At 65.8% G+C, this 18,643-nt stretch overlaps 2 protein-coding genes across 2 annotated transcripts in view; one reads left to right on the forward strand and one right to left on the reverse strand.

Moving 5' to 3' along the window:
- The window catches only part of LAMA5 (laminin subunit alpha 5), a 50,225-nt gene extending 38,883 nt beyond the window's left edge, over positions 1–11,342 (forward strand). The window contains exons 46-80 of the mRNA XM_032387678.1: positions 162–262; positions 409–589; positions 675–824; positions 1,303–1,454; positions 1,523–1,633; positions 1,838–1,949; positions 2,577–2,747; positions 2,858–3,054; positions 3,192–3,308; positions 3,457–3,611; positions 3,901–4,042; positions 4,162–4,264; positions 4,723–4,833; positions 5,633–5,812; positions 5,905–6,053; positions 6,134–6,304; positions 6,413–6,549; positions 6,623–6,776; positions 6,912–7,045; positions 7,122–7,284; positions 7,361–7,495; positions 7,588–7,745; positions 7,836–7,968; positions 8,046–8,189; positions 8,294–8,424; positions 8,529–8,693; positions 8,781–8,919; positions 9,012–9,157; positions 9,226–9,418; positions 9,494–9,658; positions 9,806–9,968; positions 10,073–10,206; positions 10,294–10,387; positions 10,527–10,649; positions 10,833–11,342. Of these exons, the coding sequence (XP_032243569.1) occupies positions 162–262; positions 409–589; positions 675–824; positions 1,303–1,454; positions 1,523–1,633; positions 1,838–1,949; positions 2,577–2,747; positions 2,858–3,054; positions 3,192–3,308; positions 3,457–3,611; positions 3,901–4,042; positions 4,162–4,264; positions 4,723–4,833; positions 5,633–5,812; positions 5,905–6,053; positions 6,134–6,304; positions 6,413–6,549; positions 6,623–6,776; positions 6,912–7,045; positions 7,122–7,284; positions 7,361–7,495; positions 7,588–7,745; positions 7,836–7,968; positions 8,046–8,189; positions 8,294–8,424; positions 8,529–8,693; positions 8,781–8,919; positions 9,012–9,157; positions 9,226–9,418; positions 9,494–9,658; positions 9,806–9,968; positions 10,073–10,206; positions 10,294–10,387; positions 10,527–10,649; positions 10,833–10,972 (5,054 nt within the window). The 3' untranslated portion in view covers positions 10,973–11,342. The remainder of the gene's footprint in view (positions 1–161; positions 263–408; positions 590–674; positions 825–1,302; positions 1,455–1,522; positions 1,634–1,837; positions 1,950–2,576; positions 2,748–2,857; positions 3,055–3,191; positions 3,309–3,456; positions 3,612–3,900; positions 4,043–4,161; positions 4,265–4,722; positions 4,834–5,632; positions 5,813–5,904; positions 6,054–6,133; positions 6,305–6,412; positions 6,550–6,622; positions 6,777–6,911; positions 7,046–7,121; positions 7,285–7,360; positions 7,496–7,587; positions 7,746–7,835; positions 7,969–8,045; positions 8,190–8,293; positions 8,425–8,528; positions 8,694–8,780; positions 8,920–9,011; positions 9,158–9,225; positions 9,419–9,493; positions 9,659–9,805; positions 9,969–10,072; positions 10,207–10,293; positions 10,388–10,526; positions 10,650–10,832) is intronic.
- A 286-nt stretch (positions 11,343–11,628) lies between these two features.
- On the reverse strand, positions 11,629–18,011 carry ADRM1 (adhesion regulating molecule 1). Its single transcript, XM_032387687.1, has 10 exons — positions 17,932–18,011; positions 17,023–17,236; positions 16,209–16,325; positions 14,469–14,592; positions 13,839–13,925; positions 13,182–13,263; positions 12,723–12,955; positions 12,362–12,519; positions 12,078–12,180; positions 11,629–11,878 (listed from the first exon to the last, which is right to left on the reverse strand). Exons 2-10 carry the CDS (start codon positions 17,233–17,235, stop codon positions 11,775–11,777), a joined length of 1,221 nt encoding a protein of 406 aa, XP_032243578.1. The 5' UTR covers position 17,236; positions 17,932–18,011; the 3' UTR covers positions 11,629–11,774.
- Between the last annotated feature and the right edge of the window lie 632 nt (positions 18,012–18,643).

The following is an 18,643-nucleotide window of genomic DNA, read 5'->3' on the forward strand; positions in this document are numbered from 1 at the left end:
GGGGAGCGGCGGGCGGGAGCTCGTGCGGAGGGGCGGCGTGGGGGGCGGGCGGGCGGTCGATCCCCGCGGGAGAGTGAGGGACGTGGGGCGGAGGAGGTCCGTGTTGGGCGGGAGCTCGGGGGGGGGGCGTCCGGGCCACTGTCACAGCACCCCTTCTGCAGGGTGTGACTGCTCCGCATGCGGGACAGAGACCTGCGACCCCCACAGTGGGCACTGCTTGTGCAAGGCAGGAGTCACCGGGCCACGCTGTGACCGCTGTCAGGTGCGGCTTCCTGGTGGGGCGGGGCCTGCAGGCAGGGGCGGGGCCTCTGGGGCAGCAGGCGGGGCGGGGCCTGGAGGCGGGGCCTCCGGGCAGGGGCGGGGCGTGCGGGCGGGGAGGGCAGAGCCTGACAGCAGTGTGTGCCGCAGGAAGGACACTTCGGCTTCCAGGGCTGTGCGGGCTGCCGCCCATGCGCCTGTGGACCAGCCGCGGAGGGCTCCGAGTGCCACCCCCAGACTGGGCAGTGCCACTGCCGGCCAGGGGCCGCAGGGCCCCAGTGCCGCGAGTGTGCCCCTGGCCACTGGGGGCTGCCTGAGCAGGGCTGCAGGCGTGAGTACGGAGGGGTGGGGTGCTGTGGGGTGGCCGGCGCCCTGGGACCCTCTGCCAGCAGCTCACCCCGCTCCTCCCCACCTAGGCTGCCAGTGCCAGGGGGGCCACTGCGACGTGCACACGGGCCAGTGCACCTGCCCCTCCGGGCTCAGTGGGGAGCGCTGTGACGCTTGCAGCCAACAGCACCAGGTGCTGGTGCCAGGCGGGTCCGGGGGCCATGGCGTCCACTGTGAAGGTGCGTCGCTGTGCCCTAGCCCGGCTCCTTCTGGGCCCACTTGGGGGCATGTGAGTCCCAGCCCCTCATGACCTGGTGACCCCTCTGTTAATCTCCACTTCCAGAGACACCCTGCGACCTCCACTCCCTCTCATTTTTCCCAGGGACCCCTGGGCTCTATGCTGACCTCACTCCCGCCTTCCAATTCCCAAGTCCAGAACTCCCCAGCTGACCCCTGCCGCCCCCGGACCCACCCCGAGCTTAAATACTGACTTCCTGGCACCTGCCCCATTCCCTACTGACTTCTTGATCTCCATGCTGACCTTTCAATTGATCCTGCAAAGGCCATGCTTACCTCTGACTCCCGCTAACCTTGTCACCTTCAGCCTGGCTCAGTATTCCTGTGCCAACTCCATGACCCTTGGCTGACCCATCCCCACCGCGCTGACCCCGTGAGTCCTCCCCCGGCCCTGCACTGACCCCCCTGTGCTGCCCGCAGTGTGTGACCACTGTGTGGTCCTGCTCCTGGACGACCTGGAGCGGGCTGGCGCCCTCCTCCCCGCCATCCGGGAGCAGGTGCGTGGCATCAACGCCAGCTCCGTGGCCTGGGCCCGGCTGCACAGGCTGAACGCCTCCGTCGCCGACCTGCAGGTACCTCTCAGCCCGGCCCCCCCGACTGCTCTCTCGGGTTGCGGGCTCTCACCTTCTGTCCTCCCCAGAGGCAGCTCCAGAGCCCTCTGGGCCTCCGCCACGAGACGGTGCAGCAGCTGGAGGCCCTGGAACAGCAGAGCTCAAGCCTCAGACAGGACGCACAGAGGCTGGACGGCCAGGCAGGACCCTGGGGATGCCTGCCCGGGAGGCCCCTCCCCAAAGCTCCCTGGGATGCTCCTCCCCTCAAAAGCCCCTTCCCCTGGGACCCTTCCCCTTCAGTAGACTGCACCCCCCAGAGGCCCCTCTCCCGGGGCCCCAGACTGTCCAGTGTCGCCCCTGATCCTCTCTTCAGGCTGTGGCCTGACACGATGCTGTGTCCACAGGCCACAAGAGCTCTCGCCGAGGCCGGCCGGCTGCTGGACAGCACTGAGGCCTCCCTGGGTCAGGCGCAGACGCTGCTGGTGGCCATCAGGGCTGTGGACCGCATCCTGAGTGGTAGGGGCTAGCCCAGCTGGGCAGAGGATGGTGGGCAAACAGAATGGTGCTCAGGGTCGGGGCAGGGTTTGAAGAATCGGCAGGGTTTTGGCTGTGTAGATGTGGCTGAGTGAACAGCAGGGCAATGTGGGAGGCAGGAGAGGATGCGGTGTGGCCAGACGGGGCAGGTGGGCACCGAGGGGCATGCTGGTGCCCTCTTTGGGGATACCATGCCCCCCCCCTTGGAGGTGCCCTGCTCCATGGGAAAACTTGGTGGTGGATACCTGAATTACAAACAGACCTGTTGCCAAAAGGAGAGACTGGGGGGACGTGGCCCAGCCCAGGGGTTGGGGAGGAATGAGATTGCAGCTGAGTGCTGACCTGGAGCAGGGGCTGGCTGGGCCAGGTGGAGCAGATGGGCAGCGGGGTGTTGGGGTGGGGGCTGAGGAAGGTGAGAGGGTGGGGGTGAGGAGCTCAGGCAGCCGAGCAGCCGAGCAGAGCTGTGTCCTAGAGCCATCCGGGGCATTTCTGGGTTGTGTGCGGGCACTCTGAGCATGCTTGGGTGGGGTCTCAGGCGTGGGAGCTAGTGAGCAGAGGTCTGCTTGGGCAGCAGGCCGGCCCTGATTGCCCCCACCCTCCGCTGCATAGAGCTCGAGTCCCGGACGGACCACCTGTTCCCGGCCAACGCCTCAGCCCCGTCGGGCGAGCACGTGCGCCGGACACTGGCTGAGGTGGAGCGGCTGCTGGGGGAGATGCGGGCCCGAGACCTGGGTGCCCCGAGAGCAGCGGCTGAGGCCGAGCTGGACGCGGCCCAGAGACGTGAGTGGCTGAGATCAGCTTGAGATGCGGCAGACGGGGGCTGGGTGGGCACTGGGCGGGGACCCGGAGTTCCTGCCCGGACAACCATCCCCACTTGGGGTCTGGGCCAGTGCTGGCCCGTGTGCAGGAGCAGCTGAGCAGCCGCTGGGAGGGGAACCGGGCACTGGCCGCGCGCGCCCGGGACCAGCTGGCCCAGCACGAGGCTGGCCTCATGGACCTTCGAGGGGCCCTGAACCGGGCAGTGGGCACCACTCGGGAGGCTGAGGAGCTCAACAGCAGAAACCAGGAGCGCCTGGAGGACGCCCTGGTGAGGGGCCCTCCTCTCCTGCTCCCTTCCCCCGCTCCCCCCCACCCTGCGGCCCCTTGTCCCCACCCTGCGGCCCCTTGTCCCCACCCTGTCATACCTGTGTTCTTGTCACCCCCTTTCTTGCCCATGGCCTCCAGCACCGGAAGCAGGAGCTGTCCAGGGACAATGCCACTCTGAGGGCCACTCTGCAGGCCGCCAGTGACACTCTGGCCCAGCTCTCTGGGCTCCTGCACGGTATGGACCAGGCCAGGGAGGTGAGTGCCGCCCCTCTCGGGGGCACCGAGGCAGGTTCCGATGGCGGTCTGCACGCAGGGCGCGGCCTCTGGGTTCCCAGAGCAGGGGAGAGTGAGTAAGGGATCGGGTTGGGGGTCCCACTTACGCCCCCCACCCGTCCCCACCCAGGAGTATGAGCACCTTGCTGCCAACCTGGATGGGGCCCGGACGCCCCTGCTGGAGAAGATGCGGGCCTTCTCCCCCGCAAGCAGCAAGGTGGAGTTGGTGGAGGCCGCAGAGGCCCACGCACAGCAGCTGGACCAGCTGGCCCTCAACCTGTCCAGGTGCGAGGCCTGCAGGGCGCCCCGGGGACGCAGCCGGGTCCTTGCTGGGACACAGCCAGTCGGGGAGGGCTCCTGGAGGAAGAGGCCGTTGTCCCCACGAGGTCCTGGCCCAAATGGGGTGCAAGGGATAAGAAAGGCATGCCTGGCGGGCAGCAGGGCAGGGGCAAAGGGCCGGGGGCTGGTGTGGGCAGGCAGACTGGCCCAGCAGCTGTGACAGCAGGAGAGCCTGAGCTGTCTGGGCCCGGGCCCCCGACCACACATCCTGTGTCCCTCTCCTGCCCCCACACAGCATCATCCGTGGAGTCAACCAGGACCGCTTCATCCAGCGGGCCATCGAGGCCGCTAACGCCTACGGCAGCATTCTCCAAGCCGTGCAGGCCGCCGAGGGGGCTGCTGGTCAGGCGCTGCGGCAGGCGACCCACACATGGGCGGTGAGGCCCTGGCCCTCCCCACAGCCCCAGTAGGAGCCCCTGCCTCCCTCCCCGCCCCACGACCTGACCCTGGTTCCCACCAGGCAGGTATGAACCGCATCCTGCCCCCATATTTGCAGATGGTGGTGCGGGGAGGCCTGGCGTCCCGAGCCCGGGACCTGTTGACCAACAGCAGTGCCCTGGCAGAGGCCACCATCAGGGGGCAGCAGAGGCTGGGCCGCGGTGAGTGCTGGGGAGCCCTATGTCCGGTCCCATGGGGGGCGGTGGTCGTAGGTGATGGTGGGAGGGAGGGTGATGGCTGCCCTGTGTGGGAGTCCTGCTTACCACCGGCTCGGCATGTTGCCCTGGGGGCTGTGGGGGGGCTGGGAAGGGGTTCCTCCTACTGTCCCGATGGGAGCCAGGTGGATGAGAAAGCACAGGGCAAAGGGCACACGCTCTGCTGCTAGACCCTCGGGGTGCTGGCGGCCCCCGGGCAGTGGCCTGGCTCTCCTGAGCTTCCCTTGTGTGACCTGTGGAGCGGAGATAATTACATCTGCGGGGGGGCCGGTGCCTCCCCAGGCCGAGGGCCCTCGGGTCTGCATGTCTCCGTCTGTGTGCATGTTGGCCTGGTCCCCTCCTGGTGAGGTGGGCCGAGGTGGGCTGCACCTGCACGCTGGGAGTGAGGCTGCCTTCCCCCGCAGTGCGGGCCACCCTCCAGGGCACCGGGACCCAGCTCCGAGATGCCCAGGCCAAGAACGAGCAGCTGGTGGCCCGAGTCCAGGAGGTGCAGGCCATGCTAGCCATGGACACCGGTAGGTTGCTCCTCGCCCCTGCCCTGGCCCTCTGCTTATCCCAAGGTGGGCAGCCCCCCCCCACGGGCAGGGTGCCAGCCGGGGCTCCCCAGTGGGCACTTGGGGGGGGGGTGTGTTTACACCCATGGTGTCCAGAGCGCTGGGTAGGAAGCCACACAAAATAGTTCTAAGGAGCAGGTGAAAGTGGGAAGGGAACAGGAAGTGCTTTGGAGAGAAATAGAAGTGGGTTTGGGGGAGCACGGGGAGTGTGCAGCAGGGACATTGCATCCCCCGAGGTTGGGGGCACGGGCCTGCTCGGGCTCCCAGGAAGGACATCAAGGGAGGGGACAGTAGGTTGGAGGGCATGAGGTGGAGGTGGGAGCGTGGAGGCCAGTGTGGCTGGAGCCAAGGACCCGGGGAAGGCCTCTGGGCAAGGGGTGATGCGCCCGAAGCAGGTCGATCCGTGCAGCCGCCCACTTGGGTAGAAGGTCCCAGCGAGCTCGGACCTGGGGGCTGTGGAGGCTCAGGCAGGGCGCTGGGACAGATGATGGTGGCCGTGGGGGGCCAGGGCTGAGCTCACGGGTGTCGGGTGACCAGGCTGTGGTCTGAGAGGCTGGCACAGGGAGCTGTCTGGGCAGGACACACACGTGGTGTTCCTGCTGCTTGTGGTTCCCGGGAGATCTGTGGGGGCTGGGCCCCCCTGTTGCTGGACCTTGTCAGGGTGGGGCTGGTGGTCCACCCCCCACTGCAGAGGGGAGGTGAAGCCAGGACGGTCCTTACCTGTGTCCCTCTGAGCTTGCCTGTACATTGCCCGCCACAGACGAGACAAGCAAGAAGATTGCTCACGCCAAAGCCGTGGCCGCCGAAGCCCAGGACACGGCCGCCCGCGTGCAGTCGCGGATTCAGGACATGCAGAAACACCTGGAACAGTGGCAGGGCCAGTACGGAGGCCTGCGGAGCCAGGACCTGGGCCAGGTGGTACTCGACGCGGGCCGCTCAGGTGGGCCCCGGGGTCCCCTGATGGGGGGCTGGGGGGTGGCCAGGGACTGGGTGAGGCCAGGCTGTCGGGGTCACACCCTCTGCTCCCTGCAGTGTCCACCCTGGAGAAGACGCTGCCGCAGCTGCTAGCCAAGCTGAGCCTCCTAGAAAACCGTGGCACGCACAACACCAGCCTGGCCTTGTCTGCCAGCATCGGCCGCGTGCGGGAGCTCATCGCCCAGGCCCGCGGAGCTGCCGGCAAGGTGAGAGCAAGCGCCGGGGCACAGTCGCCTCTGGAAGACCGGGCAGCGGATACTGATGAGCCACACGCCCCCCCCCACAGGTCAAGGTGTCCATGAAGTTCAATGGGCGCTCAGGGGTGCAGCTGCGTGCCCCGCGGGACCTCTCCGACCTCGCCGCCTACACCGCTCTCAAGTTCTACCTCCAGAGTCCAGAGCCGGAGTCTGGCCAGGTCCCCAGGGATCGCTTTGTGCTCTACATGGGCAGCCGCCAGGTACCAGGCGGGCAGGACGGGCACGGCGGGCTGGGCGAGGCCGGGCACTAGCTGGGAGCCGGCAGGCAGGGCTGGGTCCCCGTCCCGCTGAGTCTCCTGTCGCCGCAGGCTGTCGGGGACTACATGGGCGTGGCTCTGCGGAACCAGAAGGTGCACTGGGTGTACCGCCTGGGGGAGGCGGGCCTCGCAGCCCTCAGCGTCGACGAAGACATCGGGGAGCAGTTTGCAGCAGTCAGCATTGATAGGTGTGTGGCCCGGCCCCCTGTGCTCCCTCCACCGCCTGGCGGGGTCCACTCCTCACCCCCCCTCTGCCTTCAGGACCCTCCAGTTTGGTCACATGTCTGTCACGGTGGAGAAGCAGATGCTCCATGAGACCAAGGGCGACACAGTGGCCCCCGGGGCCGAGGGGCTGCTCAGTTTGCGGCCTGACGACTTTGTCTTCTACGTGGGGGGCTACCCCAGCCACTTCACGGTGAGCCTGGCCTGGTGGGGGGCGGCCCGGCACTCCTGTCCCAGCAAGTCCTGCTCCATGTCCGGCTGCACACTGAGCGCCCTCCCTTGGGTCTGCCTGGGGGCGAGGATCCCTGACTGTGCCCCCTGCCCACAGCCCCCTGAGCCCCTCCGCTTCCCTGGCTACCTGGGCTGCATCGAGATGGACACGCTCAACGAGGAGGTGCTCAGCGTCTATAACTTCGAGGAGACCTTCCAGGTGGACACAGCCGTGGACAGGCCTTGCGCCCGGTACGTGCAGCCAGGGCCCGGCCCTCATCCCGCTGCGGCCGGCTCTCGGCTGACTCCTGTGGCCTCTGACCTGTAGCTCCAAGTCGACCGGGGACCCGTGGCTCACAGATGGCTCCTACCTGGACGGCTCCGGCTTCGCGCGCATCAGCGTGGAGAGTCAGATCGGCATGACCAAACGCTTCGAGCAGGAGATGCGGCTTGTGTCCTCCAACGGGATCATCTTCTTCATGCGGCACCAGGCACGCGGGCTGCCCGGCCCCAGCGCACGTCGCCCCCTCCGCGCCCGCCGCGTACTGACCCTGCCCCTCCCCCCAGGACCAGTTCCTGTGCCTGGCCGCGCAGAAGGGCAGCCTCCTCCTCCTCTACGACTTTGGCGCAGGCCTGATGCGGGCCAAGCCGCAGCACGAGGACGTGCAGAAGCTGCTGACCATGACCACGGCCAGCAAGGCAGTAAGGCTGGGCTCGGGGGGGCTCGGGGGCTCCGGGAGGACCCGCAGGACCCACGGCGCACCCTGAAGCCCTGGCCCGTGGGCACCCTGCAGATCCAGGTGTTCCTGCTGGGGGGTAACCGCGGCCGTGTGAGCCGCGTGCTGGTGCGCGTGGAGAGGAACAACGTGTTCAGCGTGGACCACAGCAGCTCGCTGGAGCTGGCCGACGCCTACTACCTGGGGGGCGTGCCGCCCGACCAGCTGCCCCCGAGGTGAGCGGGCAGCCGGGGCGCGGCCGGGGCGCGGCCGGGGGGCGGCCGGGGGCTCGAAGGCGGCGGCGGCCTCATGCCCGTCCCCTGCAGCCTGCGGCAGCTCTTCCCCTCCGGAGGCTCGATCCGCGGCTGCGTCAAGGGCATCAAGGCTCAGGGCAAGTACGTGGATCTCAAGAGGCTGAACACGACGGGCATCAGCTCGGGCTGCACTGCCGACCTGCTGGTGAGCCCACCCCCTCCCTGGCCGGCAGCATCCCCTCCAGGCCTGTGCCGCGGGCACTCATGGTCCCCCTCCTGCAGGTGGGACGGGCCATGACTTTCCACGGCGATGGCTACCTGTCCCTGGAGCTCCCTGATGTCCCCCCCGTCTCGGGCCACATCTACTCCGGCTTCGGCTTCCGCAGCACCCAGGACGCGGGTCTGCTCTACCACAAAGCGTTCCTGGTGCGTGCGCCCCCAGTCCCAGCAGCGGCCGCGTGGGGCTCGGGGGGCTGGAGGGCGGGAGTCCGGGTCCCGGCCTGGTCCGCTGACCTGGCCACTGTCCCCAGGATGGGCCATACCAGGTGTCCCTGCAGCAGGGCCGTGTGACACTGCAGCTGCTGAGGACAGAGGTGAAGACCCGAGGGAGCTTTGCCGACGGCGTCCCCCATTATGTGGCTTTCTACAGCAACGACACAGGGTGAGCCTGGCCCACTGGGCCTCTGGCAGCGGTGTCCAGGGACAGGAAGGCGGCAGCGGTGGGCGGATGGGGCAGGGCGGGGGAAACACTGCTCCTCCCTGCAGGGTCTGGCTCTATGTGGACGACCAGCTTCAGCAGATGAAGCCCCACCAGGGGCCGCCCCCCAGGCCCCAGCCTCAGGAGTCCCAGGATCTCTTCTTAGGAGGTTTGTCCAAGACTGGCGACTACTTCAACTTCAAGGGCTGCATCAGCAATGTATTCGTGATGCGGTGAGCTGCGGCTGGGGGGCGCAGGGGGGCGTGGGGGCCAGTGCCCACCCGCGCCCCCGCTAGTGCTGACCGCACCACCCTCCTCAGGCCCGTGGGGCCGCAGCGTGTATTCGACCTGCAGCAGGACTGGAAGAAAGTCAACGTGAGCTCAGGCTGTGCCCCCACCCCGCACACCCAAACCCCAGGGCAGGCGCCTCGAGGACTGAGGGCCGCAGCTGCGCGGAAGGTGGGGCACCCGGAGGCTGGTGTGCGGGCAGGGGGGGTGGTCGGTCAGAAGGCGGTCCCCATGCATTCCTGCTTCCGATCTGATCCCCTCAGCCCGGCCGACGCAGCCGCCAGCCCCCCCAGGACCCTGCCTGCACACCACCCTGGCCTCCCAGGACCATCCAAGATGCCTACCAGTTTGGGGGCCCCCTGTCCAGTTACCTGGAGTTTGCCCACATCCCGGCACCCCCTGGGAACTGGTAAGGCTGGGCCGGGTGGGGAGGGTGCGGAGGGGCCGCCCAGGCTGACGGCCTTGCTTGGCTTCCAGGTCCCACCTCTCGATGCTGGTCCGCCCTCGCACCCCACGAGGACTCCTGCTGCTCGCTGCCCCCCTCACGGCCAGCAGCCCTTCTCTGCTTCTCCTCCTGAGCCACGGACACTTTGTTGCCCAGACAGAGGGCCCTGGGCCCCAGCTCCGCGTCCAGAGCCGCCAGCGTTCACGGGCTGGCCGGTGGCACATGGTGAGAGGAGCTGAGGAGGGGACACGGGCCGGGTCCTGGGAGCTCCCACTCTGACGTGCCCCCTCCTGCCCCCAGGTGTCTGTGCGGTGGGGAAAGACTCGGATCCAGCTGGCGACAGATGGGGTCTGGGCCCAGGACCGGGAGGGGCCCGGCCAGCAGCACCGGGGGGCAGGGAGTCCCCGGCCCCAGACTCTCTTTGTGGGGGGCCTCCCTGCCAGTGGCTTCAGCCCGAGGCTCCCAGTGAGAACCCCTTCCATCTACCCCCCAACCCTAAACCACCTCACTCCACACCCCGCCCCCTGCTCTCACTTCCACCCCCCTCCCCGGCTGAACGGCCCTCCCAGCCCCGGGACCTTGCCCCACACCAGCCCATCTGTGTCCCCGCAGGTGGCCACCGGCAGGTCTGGCTTCAGTGGCTGTGTGAGGAGACTGAGGCTGGACGGGCGGCCCCTGGGGGCCCCCACACGGGTGATGGGGGTCACGCCGTGCTTCTCAGGCCCCCTGGAGAAGGGCCTGTTCTTCGCAGACAGCGGGGGTGTGGTCACCCTAGGTCTGTGGGGCGTGGGCGTGCCCCTGGCCCAGTGGGGCAGGAGCGGGGCTCCAGAGGGGGGAGCCCGGGCAGCTCTGCCCCTCCTCACAGCCCCCTCCTCACAGACACCGCGGGGGCCGTGCTGCGTCACGCGGCCCTGGAGCTGGAGGTGCGGCCTCGGGCGGCCACCGGCCTCATCTTGCACCTGGGCCGGGTCCAGGCACCGCCCTACCTGCAGCTGCAGCTGCGGGCCGAGCAGGTGAGCCGTGGGAGCGGGCGCTGCGGCCGCAGCGGGGATTGGGGTGCGCAAGGCCCTCCTGACCTCCGCCCACTCCCCCGCCCCCAGGTCCTGCTGCGGGCGGACGATGGTGCGGGGGAGTTCTCCACGTGGGTGATGTGCCCGGCGGCCTTGTGTGACGGCCAGTGGCACCGACTGGCGGGTGAGCTGGCCCCACCCCCATCCCTGCTTTTCTGCTGAGTACAGCACCCAGGAGGGAACAGTGGTGGGCCCCCCAGGCAGGCTGCATGGCAAACAGCCCCTGGCCCCGCCCCCCCGTCACAAGGACCCTGTGCCCACAGTGACCAGAAGCGGGAACGTGCTCCAGCTGGAGGTGGACGCACAGAGCAACCAGACCCTGGGCCCTGCGCTGGTGGCCTCCGTGGCCACTGCCGAAGCACCTCTGCACCTCGGGGGCCTGCCTAGTGAGTGCAGCCTCAGCCTGGGGTGGGAGTTGCCCCTCCGGGACCAGGCATCGGGTCACCCCACTCTCACCCCACCCTCCTGTGATGGGGCAGCCAGGGAGACTGAGGCGTGGCGGGAGGGGGGGGCAGTGGGCCGCTGGCCTCTGCTCTGACCTGTCTCCCCATCTTTCCCTGCTCCCCCAGAGCCCACGAACACACAGGCTAGGCCTCTAGCCTACCGCGGCTGCATGAGGAATCTGATGCTGAACGGGTCCCCTGTCACCTGGTCTCGCTCTGTGGGCATCCAGGGGGCAGTGGGGGCCAGCGGCTGCCCAGCCACCTAGCAAGCTGCCCCTACAGCAGCCACGCAGGAGAGCCTTCAGGGACCCCGGCCTGGTGTCCACAGGAGGGCCGCCCTGGGCAGGCAGGCTCCCACCTCTCAGAGCCTCCAGCCACTGCAATTCAGCCCACTTCACATCAAGTCTATTTATCTGGACTCTAGAGTCTAGGGAATGAATCTTCTTTTTGAAAACGATTTAAGTTATACCGAACATTTTAAACTGGGGTTTTTAATACTGTTTATCTTTCAGCTTCATGATGAGATTTTCCCTCCACCAATTTTTCATAACATGAGAAATCTGCCCTGCTTCTTAAAAATTAAAAAGTAGAGGTGCCTGCGTGGCTCAGTCCTTAGGCGTCTGCCTTCGGCTCAGGTCATGGTCCCAGGGTCCTGGGATCGAGCCCCGCGTCGGGCTCCCTGCTCCACGGGAAGCCTGCTTCTCCCTCTCCCACTTCCCCTGCTTGTGTTCCCTCTCTCGCTGTGTCTATGTCAAATGAATAAACAAAATCTTAAAAAAAAAAAGTAACTTCTGTTTGAGTGTTGACTTCAAATGTGAAAGGAGTAGAGCAGTCGGTCAGAGGCGGATCTAGACCCTGGACATGCCCGTGGGGGGAACCACCTGCCCAGGGGGCTCCCCTCACACCAACTCCCCTCCTGGGCACACAGGAAAACCAGAGGTGGCAGGTAAAAGACAAGACCTTTATTTCTCAGCAAGCTGGAACGGAGGTGAGGGCGTGTACCGCACCACAAGCCCCATCACTGAGGTCGCCAGCCGCAAATCCCGACCCCTTGGGGACACCAGTTAATTAATCTAAGCTCATGTCTTCCTCTTCGTCCTTCTTGTCCTTCCCGTCACCCTCCTGCTCGGATCTGGCACTGTTCTGCATAGCTTTGGCAAATGCTTCCACATCTAAAATGCATTTAAAAACACGAGGCGACCTTTCTAGACCCTGGCCTGGAACTGCTGACCGGAGGGGACAGATAAAAATTTCTAGACAGAGGCCCAGGACCCCCGAGATGCCCCAGCCAGGCCAGCCAGCCCTATGCTGTGCAAACTCTGCCTTCGCCACGCGGGGTGGGGAGGGTGGGGGTGGGGGGCAGGCACTTACCGCCCTTGTTGGCGGCCTCCACGGCCTCTGCAGGCAGGCCAAACTGGCACATGAGGGGACCCAGCTGCCCAGAGGCCAAGGCCGCGCTGAACATGCCCAGGGCCTGCAAAGGAAAGCCAGACACTCCTGAGCACTCACTTGGCAAAGGCCCTGGGGGGCGGGGGGGAGGTGCCTGGGCCAGTCGCAGGTGCAAGGATGCTTGGTGACAGGGAGCCACGTGGAAGGTAAGCCATGTCCCCTGCCACCAAGCACACAGCAGGGGGCACCCAGGCCACAGCATCTACCTGCTGGAACTGGGGCGAGGTCAGCGTGTTCTGGATCTCCTCTGCCGTCTGCGGCAGTGACTCCCCGGAGGGCAGGTAGGGCAGCAGGCGCTCCTGGACGTCCGCGTTGGCAAGGATAGGTGCCATGATCTCGGGCGTCAGAACACTGGCCAGGTCAACTAAGGCGTAAGCACACGGCCATCAGCAGCTGGAGGCCAGCCACAGACGCCCGAGCCATGACCTCACTGGGTGTGGCGAGGGAAGAGGGCAGCGGCTCAGCCCAGGGACATGCTTGGCCCCATGCCTTGGAAAGCCAGCAAGCGAGCAGGCAGGGGGCAGCAGGCACCTTCACCCCCCAGCCTGGAGCCGAGCAGCATGTTACCTTGCTGGCCGCCTCCTGGCCCGGCCGGCACGTTCATAGTAGCTAGAATGCTCTGAAGGTCGCTCAGCTGGATGGGCTGGGTTGGGCTGGCTGCCGTGCTGGTTCCATTACCTGAACTGGGTGCGGGGCTCGGGCTGGTCACCGAGGCAGCTGCTGGAGCAGAGGGGGCTGGGGTGGCTCGGGTAGAAGAGGTGGTGGAGGACGGGGTGACGGCTGCCGACTGGCTCCGGGAGCTGGGAAGAGCGAGGGCAGCAATGGAGCGGCCAGGCACCCTAAAGGCGCCCACCGCAAGTCGTCCTGTGGCAGGGGTCCCTGAACTGCCGGAAATCCGCCTAGACCCCGAAAAGGACCCTCCCCAGGTGTCTTTTCCATCCTAACGCATCTCCTATGTCCAGTCTCCTTGAAGGTGGGGAACCCCTGGTGGCACCCAGGCATGGTGGGGCAGAGGACAAGGCTCACCTGGATGAAGAGCTGCTCGCTGGAGGCCCCCCACTCCCCAGTAAGCTGGCCAGGCCTGGCCCGGTCAGGGCCCCCAGCCCACCTGCAAGAAGACATGAGCTCAGACGCCATGCTCTCCGGAAGAGCCCACCTCCCCGCCAGACATCCCGCGCTAACACCAAGGGACAAGCAGGGAGAAGTGGTGACCACAGTGGGCTGGGGTGCCAGAGTAGCGATGGCTCAGACTGTAGTGTTCTGGAAGCTTATTCCGCCAAGTCAGATCGTTTCTGTCTCCCGTTCCACTAACACCACACTTAGGTCCAAGGTAACACGCAGTCCAAACCTGGCAGAGTAGCGAGCGTTTCCCTGCCGCCCAAGAAACACACCGATCCCAGCCCAACAGAAGGCGGCAGCGGGCAGGCCCACCAGAGGGGAACCAGAGCAGAGGGCCCCAGGCAGGAACCAGCTCCCAGGCCAGCTGTGCTCCCCTCGAGTACAGAGCTGGGTCCTCACCACGGACCAGCTCCCAGCTCAAACCACAGAGCACGCGGCCCTTCCCAGGGAAGCTGGCACAGGGAACACACGTTCACAGATGTCACTGAGAGCCAATGAGAAGGAAAAACTCAAATCCCAAAGCAACCGTGACTGAAGGTTGTCCACTCCTAACACAGGGGTTACCCAGTCCTCCGAGGCCAGCAGGTCCGATGAGCTGCATGAGCTGGCTGTGGCTCATGTTCCCCAGCAGGCTCTGCAAGCCGCCCTCGCCTGTAAGACAGAAGGGGTCAGACTTGGGGCTGCCGGGTGCCCGGGTCGACACCCACGGGGCTATGGGGAGGCTGGGGGCCTTGGGCTGAGACAGCAGGCACCGTGACCCCTCCCTTTGGCTTTCCCGGCACTGTACAGTAGCGCCTGGAAGGAGCCAACAGGGTGGAGCTCAGACAGCTTTATCACCAGAAGCTGGGCGGAGGCTTGCACTTGGAACTACTAAGAGGCTTCTGCCTTGAAAGCCTCCATTTCTACTTAAAAACCACCAGCCCCGGGGCGCCTGGGTGGCTCAGTGGGTTGAGTGTCTGCCTTCAGCTCAGGTCATGATCTCAGGGTCCTGGGATCGAGCCCCTCGTCGGGCTCACTACTCAGTGGGGAGCCTGCTTCTCCCTCTTCCTCTGTCCCTCCCGCCTGCACATGCTCTCTTTTTTAATTAAAAAATGAAATAAAAACCAAAACCAAAAACAACCAGCCTGCATCATCAGGAATACACATCATTGACATCCACTGACATGCCAACACGTTCTGGAAGGTGACCATTACCACCCAGTGCAGAGAGCTCATGGCCTCCACTCCCGCTTGCCCCCAGCGCTCCAGGCATCGGAGGATTGTTCAGATACTCGTTGACCTTCCGGCAATGCTCCTCGTCCTGGTCTGTCTTGGGCTCCTGTTGGGGGAGGACAGGACCACAGCTGCAACGGAGCGGCCCGCTGCCAGTGACGTGGCTTACAGACGAGAGGGTCGACAGGTGCAGGTACCAGTCCACAGCCACACAGCACCGAGGAGAGAACCCAGCAGGGCCGAAAGGAACAGCAGCCCGTTGAGATCGCTGGTGCTGCGGCAACGTTCGTTTTGAGGGCGGGAAGACTAAAGCACCAAGGGCACCCAGTCTGCACCCAGCGACGCCTTCCGAGCCTCCAGAATTTCGTGCTTTCCACAACAGTCTAAAAGCCCCGATGCCTTCCTGTGACCCATGTAACAGTACAAGAACCCTTTTATCACACCACCACCCATGAACCAGCCCCAGCCCGCGGCCCTTCAGGGTTAGTTGGAGACTCAAGAAAGCACCTGGCAGGCACTCGACAGCAGCACCTCGGGGCGTAGGGCGTCACCAGGCAGCACTGTCCCGTCAGTGCCCCCAGAACTACGAGACGAAGCACCCACGACTGAGGAGGCACTGTGGGTCTGCTGGGGAGCCAGGGACAAAGAAGGGGGATAAGACAGAGTTCCCCACCCCCAGGGTGGAGGGCAGCAGGGCAGAGAAGCAAAGTCAGGTAAGGTAGGGCTGATGAAAACTTCCCTGGCAAAACCGTGCAGAAACAAGCTCAGGCCCCCCGCCCCCGTCTGTGTTTGCAAATGAAGTTTCGGTGCAACGCGCCGCCCCCGTCCACTTACTCCGTGTCCACGTGCCTCTCACGCTACGTGGGCAGAGGCAAGTGTCCGCAGCACAGCCTGTGCGGCCCCCACAGAGAAACCTCTGCCTTGTTCTAGAACGTGCTAGGGGAAGGGCAGGGGGGTCAACCTCTGGGGAAGGAAAGTGGCAACATCTGTCAGAACTGTAAATGCCCCCGTATACCCACTTCTAACAAGTCTACTTCTCGATTTTAACAGAAACCCCCCCCCCCTTACGGAAAATAGCCTCGGCGTAGAGTCACTCTTTAACCCACTGCCAGCGACAAAACGGGGACGGAAACAAGCCCAATGGCCGACACGTGGGAGAAGGAGCGACGGCTGCTAAACTCAACGGGATAGTGACTGCAGCTGTGGGCGCCAGAGTGCCCTGGTGCACTGACCCCCAAAGACCCCCAAAGCACGCAACGAGGGAAGGCAGGGCTGAGAAAAGCTTGGGAGAAAACACTCAATTTTTGTAAAAAACACAGCAAGGAGAACACACACAGTCACCCCTGCTTCCGCTCTGGGGTGCTCATGGCAGGGGTGGGGGGCACGCACTGCGAGACAAGCAACCAGAGGCTAGGCACCTGTCAACGCAGCAACACCGGGGCCGAGTCCAGAAACCACGCTTGGTCTGCCAGGAATTCCGATCTTGCATGGGCACCCGGAGCCCAGCCACAAATGTCTGGACCCTGGAAGGGGCCCCTTGCTCCAGTGCCCCCCACCTACCACCCCCACAAGAAGACACACCGGAATTTTTAGGGTCCGTGACAATCACGTTCAGTCAGCATCAGCCGTTTCATGAAAGTGAATTCTACGGTCCAGTGAGCAAGTTTCTAACCTGATTCTATGACAGAGAAACATATATTGAAAACAAAACCTTCTACATACCTGCATCCAAAAGAAGAGCCGTTTGGACCCGGCCTTGAACTTGAGCACATAGACCCTCCCGCTGGGGCACTGCGGCACGCGCTTGAACTCACAGTCGTCAGGAAAGATGATCAAGTCCTTCCAAGAGCCACAGAAGAGGAGAGAGTTAGCTTCACGGAAACACACACTGCTGATCCCACAGCCTCCCAGAGAAACACGCTGGCTCCTACGTCTGCGTGGGGGCGGGAGGAGGGGGTACAGGATGCAGACACAACCAAGTCACCAAGGCCCCTCACCAGCAGGGTCTCCACCGGGTGGAGAAGCCAGGGTCAGAGGCACCCCACCAAGGGCATGAGGGCCAGGAGAGGGGCTCAGTCCGCAACAAGGAAGGTGGGCTTGCAGCTTTTCAAGGATTTTTAAGAAAGACATCTTGGGAATGATGCTCCAAAACGAGTTAAAAGGTGGTTCTGCACTGCTCTCAACAAAGAACAAGTGAGTCTGAAGGACAAAGAATGCTAAATAAAGCAGCTGCTCAGAAAGAGCTGGTAACAGGTCAGCATTCACACGCGGCGCACTTCTAGGCATCTACTCTTCAGAGCGTAACGCACAGACCACGAGGAAGGACCCTACAGAATCCTTGAGACTCGGAACACGCGCGAGCAAAGCATAACAGCTGATGTGGGCACCAGAGCAGCGGTGCCCTCGAATCCCAGCAACGCACTCCGAGTGTAAAACAGCTGCTGTGTCCCGAACGCAGCGGCGGCAGCTCCTCGCGCTCCTGTCCCGAGGATGAGGCACGCTCCCCAAGACCAGACTCAGGGTAACACACACTTACGTCTTCCACGTTCCCAGACGTCCTGTCTTTCCAGCAGAAGTGAATGAGGGAGTCATCCGTCTGCTGAATGTACACGAGCCCTTTCCGTTTATCTGGGGTGACAGTAGTTCCTTTTAACGACATTTTTCCTGCACGAAACTCCACCAAATACTTGTTGGAGGACCCACGGGAGCCTGGCACCAGGCTTGGAAAGAGAGCGCCTGAAGTCGTCATCCTGGAAGAGGGGCCAGCATGCAAACCCGGTCAAAGCAGGGCCGCCCCCCGGCCACCTCCGGGCGGGGAGGAAGGGGGCCCGGGAAGCTGTCCTCGCGGAGCCCGGCCACAGCGCCCGACGGCACCTGAGCCCGCGGAGCCAGGTGCCGGGGCGACGCCGCCGCCGCTTCTCGGGTTTCCCGGAGCATGACACTCACCGCCCCGCTGCGGGTGGCCCCGCCCCCCCCCCCGCGGCACTCGGGTTTTCTACGGCCTGGGGCCCCCAACAAGTTGACAAACTTGAGCTGGGCGGGAGTGGAGCCGTCAGCCGGCTTCCGCGGGGCCCGCCCCCTAGACCGCAGCGCGGCGGCTGGGCGTCCGGGCAGGGGAGAAGCGCTGCGGGGCAGCGGGGCCGGCTCCGCGGCCGGGGGGCGCGCCGCCCCACGCCGCCCCCACCGATACACCCCGCGTGGGGCCGCACCCCTAGCTCCGGCCCCCGGGCGTCGCGCTGGGCGGACGGGCCCACACGGCCGCGGCGGGCTCCAGAGCCCGAGGCCCCCCAGAGCCGCCGCCCCGCGCACGGGCCCCCCACCCGGGCTCGCCGGCCGCCCCCCCCAAACACACACCCGGGCCTCCGCGGACCCGACCCCGGCTCAGGCACCCCGACGGCGCAGGCCCCGCCCCCGCAGCCGTCCCCGCCCCCGGCGACCCCCGCACCTGGCCCGCGCCGCGACTCGGCCGAGAGGCGCCGTCCGGGATCGCTCTTCCTCCTCAGCGCCTGCCGGGCCCCGCCGGAAGTCCCCTCTCGCTCCGCCCCTCCCGCCGCTCTCGCCGCCTATTGGGCCGTATTAGGGGCGGGGTCGACGCCGAGCCGCCAGCGATTGGAAGAGACAGCCGTCCATCGGCCCGCCCCGGCCCGCCCCGCGCCCGCGCTCCCTTCCGGCGGAAGCGCGGGAGGGCGGTGCGCGGGCCAGAGCGGCTCCTATTGTTGCTGTGTCATAGGGGCGCGGCGGCGGCCCCTGGCGGCGGCGCCCGGAACAGCGTGGCGGGCGACCACCGAGTGGTGGGCGTTGGAGCCCGCACCCCCACCGTCGCCGGAGAGCGGGGGCACCTGCGGGGCGGGAGGGGGCGTCTCAGGTTCACGGCTAGGGCGACACGCCAGGTCCCAAGACGTGCGGGAAACAGCCCCCGGGTCAGGGGATCTTGGGACGCTGGGGCTGGGGAGGGCCGACTTCGCGACCTCAGGGGTATGTCACCGAATCACAGCCGTGTACTCCCGCGCGTGGGCGCAGCGCCGGAGACACCGGCCGTGGTCGTCTGGGGGGCGACAGAAGTGCCGTGTTGCCTCCCTGTTCCCCCCCATGACAGTGCTGGCATGGCTGCCCCCCATTCTCCCCGGGGGGTGTCTCCCTACTCCCCCATTCTCCTC

Source organism: Phoca vitulina, unplaced genomic scaffold, assembly GCF_004348235.1.
Source record: "Phoca vitulina isolate PV1807 unplaced genomic scaffold, GSC_HSeal_1.0 scaffold50, whole genome shotgun sequence".
NCBI lineage: Eukaryota > Metazoa > Chordata > Mammalia > Carnivora > Phocidae > Phoca > Phoca vitulina.

Coding starts and splice junctions, on each gene's coding strand:
- ADRM1 (XM_032387687.1), bottom strand. CDS start 17,235: ATGACGACTTCAGGCGCTCTCTTTCCAAGCCTGGTGCCAGGCTCCCGT. Junction 14,593..16,208: donor GGCTCTTCTTTTGGATGCAG/GTATGTAGAAGG, acceptor CTCCCCCAACAG/GAGCCCAAGACAGACCAGGA. Junction 12,181..12,361: donor CCTCGCCCCAGTTCCAGCAG/GTAGATGCTGTG, acceptor TTTCCTTTGCAG/GCCCTGGGCATGTTCAGCGC.